The sequence below is a fragment of the Gracilinanus agilis genome, chromosome 4 (assembly GCF_016433145.1).
Source record: "Gracilinanus agilis isolate LMUSP501 chromosome 4, AgileGrace, whole genome shotgun sequence".
NCBI lineage: Eukaryota > Metazoa > Chordata > Mammalia > Didelphimorphia > Didelphidae > Gracilinanus > Gracilinanus agilis.
Window position 1 is genome coordinate 161,869,452 of NC_058133.1, and position 6,991 is coordinate 161,876,442.

At 40.2% G+C, this 6,991-nt stretch overlaps 1 protein-coding gene across 1 annotated transcript in view; it reads right to left on the reverse strand.

Annotated features, from left to right (window-relative positions):
- Positions 1-6,991, reverse strand: part of LOC123246045 (sodium/potassium-transporting ATPase subunit alpha-2-like) — an 85,500-nt gene extending 78,509 nt beyond the window's left edge. The window contains exons 1-4 of the mRNA XM_044674998.1: positions 6,491-6,991; positions 6,252-6,311; positions 5,522-5,725; positions 4,837-4,950 (exon numbers count right to left, since the gene is read on the reverse strand). Of these exons, the coding sequence (XP_044530933.1) occupies positions 4,837-4,950; positions 5,522-5,725; positions 6,252-6,311; positions 6,491-6,991 (879 nt within the window). The remainder of the gene's footprint in view (positions 1-4,836; positions 4,951-5,521; positions 5,726-6,251; positions 6,312-6,490) is intronic.

The window sequence follows — 6,991 nt, forward strand, 5'->3', positions numbered from 1 at the left end:
GTAGGTCATTGAGAGAGTACAGAGAAAGAAGAAGGTTGAATTCCACCATAATTAATGGATATGACAGGAATGAAGATCTAGTAAAGGACAATGAAAAGGATGTCCGTAGGAAGACAATCAAGAGAGAACAGTATCATGAAAATCCAAGAGTACCCCAGAGGAGAAGGTAGCTAAAAGTGTCAAATACTGTAAAGATGTCAAGAAGAACAAGAATTAAGAAAAGGCCATCATATTTGGAATATAAAAGATCATTGGTAAATTGGGAAAAGTAGGTTCAAATGAAGAGGGAAGTTGGAAGCTGGATTATAGAAAGTTCATAGAAAAGTAAAAGGAAAGGAAATAAAGGCATTGAGTTTATAGAAAGATTTTTCAAGTTTAGTTGAAAAGAGGAGGAAAGGTATGGGATAATAGTTAGTGGGAACTAGTAAATGGAGAGTTAAAATGTAGCTGTCTTCAATGACTGAAGTACCAGGCTCAAATGAACTACATCAGAAAGAGAGACAGAGAGACAGAGAGAGAGAGAGAAACAGAGACAGAGAGAGAAGACCAGATATAACTTCTGAGCTACTATCAGTGATTTCTGAAGAATGATGAGAAAACGAGAGAGATGCTATAGGCCTGATGAGAGGCAAAAATCCCAATTTCAAAAAAAAAAAAGGGGGGGAATGGGTAGAAGTTTCAGATCTTATGGTAGTTAGATTATTTTAGTTTCCTAACAAAATTCTAGAATGAATTATTGAAGGGATGAGTTGTGGACATTTAAAAAAAATTTCACTTGTTTTTTGGGTTTATGTTTGGGGGTTTGGGTTTTATAAGATTACTCATCTACATAATGAACAATGTGGAAATGTTTTGCATGATAAATCATGTAGCGAAAATAATGCATGTACAGGAAAAATCAAACCTACAAGAGTAGGGTAAAAATTAATAGACATTGTTAGAATAGGGCAAGAACTGTGTCTCTAATATTGCTTTTTGGGGAAAATATACTGTTGGCTTGGTATTGTGGTACTCTCTATAATCCCTGCTACTGGAGAGGCTGAGGATTGCTTGGGCTGTCAGGTGACATGAGCTGCAGTGTGCCAAGCTAATCAGTTGTTCTTACTAAATCAGAGACCTAAATAATGAAGCTTTTCTCAACCTTCCCCAGTCTTCCGCCTTGGAGAGTGGAGGGCCACCAAACTACCTAAGGAAAAGCAAACTGCTCATGGTCAAAACCTTATGTGTAGGGGGCAGCTGGATGGCTCAGTGGATTGAGAGCCAGACAGGAGGTCCCAGGTTCAAATCTGGCCTCAGACACTTCCCAGCTGCATGACCCTGGGCAAGTCACTTAACCCCCATTGCCTAGCCCTGTAACAAATAAAATTAATATAGAAGGATACATATAAAAGATATTAGGGTTCAAAAAATGGAATATAAATTTATATTAAAAACCAAAACCTTATGTGTAGATCCAGATTAGAATTAGGCTCTTGAGAGCTCTAGCACTTTCAACCTAGGTGAGATCCAGTCAGAAAGAAAGGAAGAAAGTAGAGAGGGAAGGAAGGAGGAAGGAAGGAAAAGAAAAGGAAAAAGAGATGAAGAAAGAAAAGATGGAAGAAGGAAGGAAACTTGAGTTAGACCCAGCTGGAGAGAAAGATTGTGGGTATTTATAAAAGGAAGATCATGATTTTTTTTTTTCTTGTCTGTATGGATTCTTTGGGAAAAGGTTACATGCCAGATGAGCCTCATTTCATTTTAGATAAGGTTATTAGATTAGTAAACCTGGGAAATGCCATGAATTTCAGCAAAGCATTTGACAGTTTCTTATGCTAACAAGGAGACATGGACTAGATAATAGTTCAGTTAAGTGGATTTAGAGACAATTGTATGAATAGATTATAAAAGTCAGGATAAACCACTCCATGTCAAACACAAAGTGTCTCTAATATAGCATTGAATTGGGTCTTATTCTGCTTAAGATTCTAATCAGTGACTTAAATGGAGGAAGAGAGGGAGTACAGAGTACTTGTATTAATTATTAATGAATTAATGAATTTAAATGAAAATTTTAAATTTTAAATAAAATTTTTAAAATTTTAATTTAATGAAAAAAATAGTAGGAAGAAAAGAGGTCTAAAAGGACCCAGTCTTAAACTATAGTACAAATCAGTAACCATCAAAATAGTTTGGTAATGTGTAAGAAATAAAAAGGTTGTTTGGACTTGAGCTCAAATTCAATCTCATGTACTAGCTAGGTGACTCTGGATAAGTTACTTAACTTCTGTTTGCCTTAATTCAAAGGAGAAGGAAATGGCAAACCACTCCAGTATCTTTGCCAAAAAACAAAAACAAAAACCCTGGACAATATTGTTGTGTGATGATAGCCCATGGAGTCAACAAAGAGTTGGACACGACTTAACAATAAAAATTCAATATGAACACAGAGACTGATATACTGTGGTAAAATCGAATGTAATGGACTTCTGTACCAGCAGCAATACAATGACCCAGGACAATTCTGAGAGATTTATGGTAAAGAACACTACCCACATTCAGAGGAAGGACTGCAGGAGAGGAAACATATAAGAAAAACAACTGCTTGAACGCATGGGTCGGGGTGGACATGATTGGGGATGTGGACTCGAAACTACCACACCAATGCAACTACCAACAATTTGGAAATAGGCCCTGAACAAGGACACAAGTTACAACCAGTGGAAATGTGCGTCAGCCATGGGTGGGGGGAGAGCGGGGGGTGAAGGGGAAAGTAGGGGCATAAAGTATGTAAACAGGTTAAAAATAAATATTAATAAATGTTTAAAAAAAATTCAATATGGCTTAATGTGATAGCAACCAAAAAAAGCTACCCAGATCTTAGGCTATATTGACAGACGCACAGTATCTAGATTCTAGAGCAAGGAAGGTGATCATCTCATCCAACTTTCTCCTGGTCAGACCACATATATGGAGTACTGTGCTTAGTTCTGGGATCATATTTTATGAAGGTCATTTTTCAGATGACTAAAGGAAGCTAAGAGAAGTTAGGTGACTTGCTCAGGGTCACACAGCTAGGTAAGGGGGCACAGTTGGGATTTGACTCTAAAACCTAGGATTCTTTCCATTATACCTTGCTCATTCTAAATGACTTCTGTGGTTTAGCAGATGTAAATATATACTTTTCTCCCTTTTCATTTTTAGCTGATGTAGTCCTCTTAAGCAGCTATAAGCTTTTAATGTATAGATAGCTCTTTTAAATTTAGTCTCCATATGAATTCTTTCTCTGCTTTATAAGGCACATTCCATTCCTAGCCAAGAGCTTATTTATTGTCATTATTGTGTCTTATGACATTGCTGTGTTCAAATCACTACTCTGCCCCCAAGAACCTACAGTGTGGAAAGAATTAATTTGTTCTTCTCAGGGTGGGATTCCATTAGAGAAGGAAAAACTGTTTAGGAGTCTCAAGGACATTTTGTTATTGCCATAGGCCCAGTGAGTTGAGAGATCTCTTATCTCAAAGAAAGCTAACCATTAAGCTATCCTAACTCCTTATCTCTTCTAACCTTTAGAAGTCAAAAGAGTCCCTCCCAAGGAAATAGCTACCTTTAATAACCTTCCCTCCCTGCCTGGTGGAACTCATGATAGGACTCATGCTGTAGGGGGCGGGGGTGGGTGCTCATGCTATGTGACTCTTTGCCTTTTGATTGGGTAGTCTTTCAAGCCTAGACTGCAAGTTCAGTCCCAGACCATGGGTATCAAACAGAGTGGGTGGGGGTTTGCATCAGAAATCTATAAAATGCTCGTATCTACACCCATGTGTTGGGCATCACCATTAGGGTTTGATTCCTTCTCATGAGAAAGATTAAGCCTTGCCTCCTTTCACTTAAACGGTCTCTATTTTCTTAAGCCATATTGTCTCATACACTACCAAAATAATCAAACTCTTTATCCCGACAAAGCTCATCGTAATTCACCTCCATTTTATCCTTCCAACTTTTTGGCAGATTCCTTCTTTTACCTGTCAATCAATCTGTGCTACTTAACATTTCTTCCTATCTGTGTTCATATAATCCTCTGGGTCTAGAGTGGGTTCCTGTTGTTCCATCACTACTTATTTCTGTCTTTTGAAATCCTTTATTTCCTTCAAAGCTCAACTCAGATACAACCAACTCCTAGAAACCTTCTCTAAAACCTTAGCTGAAGAAAATCTTTGTCTCCTCAAATTTCTCAGAGCTCTCTATCGGGATGTCTCCTTTGCATTATCACATTCTTCCGTGTATTATAGCTGTTTATATATCTGATGTTTATATGAAATTGGATGCTCCTTGAAGACATGTGATTTAGTACTTGCCCGGTATTTAGTAGAGTGCTTACACATAGCAGATCTGAATGTTTATTGAATCCTCTCTTTTTTCCTAAACATATCCCAAGATCTCCTAGCTCCTAGTTTATTCCACCAACATTCAATTTATGAGTCCCCACTCAAGGGACCAGTCAGGCTATCTCTAATACTAGAGTTAGATTAAAAACTTTGCTCTCTAACTTGTAAAACCTTACCCTAGAAGCTGACAATACAGAAATTCCTCTTTTGAAATCTAGCACCAAATGAAAGAAGAGCTCTGGTCTCATTCCCTAGAAACTCTTATTTATCGTCAGTTCAATGTCTAGATATTCTTAAATCTGTAATAGGACTGCCTGGCTAAACAGCTCTCATCCTTCCCACTCCTGAGCTTCAGCCCCAACTCTGACTTAAGTCAATAAGAGTTAGCCCACAGGGAACCTAATCTATGGCCAAGTCCACAAAAGATCATCCAGATGTTAGGTTATACCTTGTCCCCCCTATCAATAAGCCTTACCTCTGGCACCAAGTTCTTGAATGACTCCATGATCATAGAGCTTTTAGCCTCTTGGAAATAGGAGAAACAGCCAGTGACAATGACCACAGCAGTCAGTACCAAGCCCAAAAACAGCTGGAGAGTAGGAGAAAGCAGATCAGGTCAGCCTTGTCAACCTCCCTGTCTCCGAGACAAATAGTACTGACTAGCAAATGGGCCTGACATGAAATCCTAGTTTTCCCAGGGCACCATGTAGAGGAAATAACAGACAAGGGGCTTACGACCAGGAGGGAATGGGGATGGGAGTGAGGGAACAGAAGGAATCAGACTCAGCTAAAGCAACATAGTTGTTCTTGGAGAAAAGCCTAGGGTATAGGTTTGGTTGGGGTGATGGGATGAGTAGAAGACAGATCGGGTCACACTCTTTCTGGTCCTTGGGGGCAAAAGGGTGGTTCCTTAGGATGCCAAAGTAGGAAAACAAGCTGGAAAGTCCTGGGGTGATCAGATGAGTTGATGAATAAAGGGTAATACTTTCTCATTGAGCTGAGTCATAGGGTTCTCTGAAGGGGAATAAGGATACAAATTAGGGACACAGAGGCCATGGTGTGGGGAGGGGGTGACTCATTAGCTAGACTAGAAAGATTTAGGGGTTAGGTCGTGGAAGCTGAGAGGGAGAATCCACTAGGTACTAGGTATCTGAGCTCACATTGTCTTTGTTATTTTGCGTTTCCATGTAGCTCTGAATACCATACGCCAAAAAACAGAGAACAGCACCGATCCACAGCAGGATGGAGAAGCCCCCAAAAAGTTGACGACAGAACTTGACCCACTCAGGAATGGTGGCGGGGGGGGTGAGGGCATTGGGCCCATCCCGGAGCAGGAACTCCTTTGCCTGTTTGCTGGTGAGCCCCTGGGTGAAGGGGTAATGGTGGGATAGAAGAAGCAATGAAGAAAGAAGAGAAACAATAGGAGGGAAGGGAAGGATCACAGACTGGTAAAAGGAAAACTGGACATAGTCAAAAGACCTACTACTCTCTAACTCTGCCTATTTTTTCTTAATACAATGCTGCTAATCTTTAAAAAATATGGATAATACCTGTCCTACTAATTTATTAAAGCTCAATTGAGGGAATGGGTGTAAAAGTTTTCTGTGAATTGTAAAGCACTATAAAATATAGAGTATTATTATTATTATTATTATTATTATGATTACAGTTCTATCTAACATGGGCTTCCCAATCCACTGAAAATCCAGACATAAAGGCAAGGGGAAGGAAGAACAGACTCAGTAAGACCACCAAAATAAAAAGTGTGTGTGTGTGTGTGTGTGTGTGTGTGTGTGTGTGTGTGTGTGTGTGTAAGGATGGGGGTGGGACATACAGACCAGAAATAGGGGGAATTTGTTCTTCTTCCCATCCCAAAGCCCCTTAACTCACATTAGTCAGGTCAACAGAATACTTTTTGCTTAACTCCTCCAGAGTCAGCTTGTGGTCATCCTGAAGGAGCAGCAGAAAAAGGAAGTTAAGCCAGAGGTCAAATTGCTTTTTCAGATAGGACTGATAAAGGCAGGAGTGGGGAGGAGGGGAAGAATGGCTTTTGTCATGTTAGGTCAGTTCTTGAGGAGGGTATTAAAGGGTCATTGGGATGGTTCTGTCCACTTTCTGAAGGGTCTTACCAAATCCACTTCCTTCTTCAGGTCATTCAAATTTCTTTTTCCTTTCTTTTCATCAAGGGACTTTCCAGATTCAGTTTTGTTGATCTGAGGCCTTGAGATTGTTTTTTGAGGTCTTAAAGCAGTCTGAGATGAAGACATGTGAGCAGGTGGTTGAGCTGCAGTCAAATGAGCTATAGTCACCTGAACAGGTGGTAGAGCTGGAGTCAACCGAGCAGGTGAGGCAGAAGCACTAACAAGAGGACGGGTTCGAGGTGAGACTGAAGTGCTTCGAGCAATTGAAAAAGTACTGGTGTGAACTGTTGGGCTAGGAGGGGGTCGAGCAGCAGTTAAACTAACTTTGGGATCAACTTTTGGCTCAGGTTTTGGCTCAGGTTCTGGCTCAGGTTCTGGCTCAGATTTTGGCTCAGGTTCTGGCTCAGATTTTGGCTCAGGTTCTGGCACAGGTTCTGGCTCAGGTTCTGGCACAGGTTCGGGTTGAACATCTGTGACAGATTCAGACAT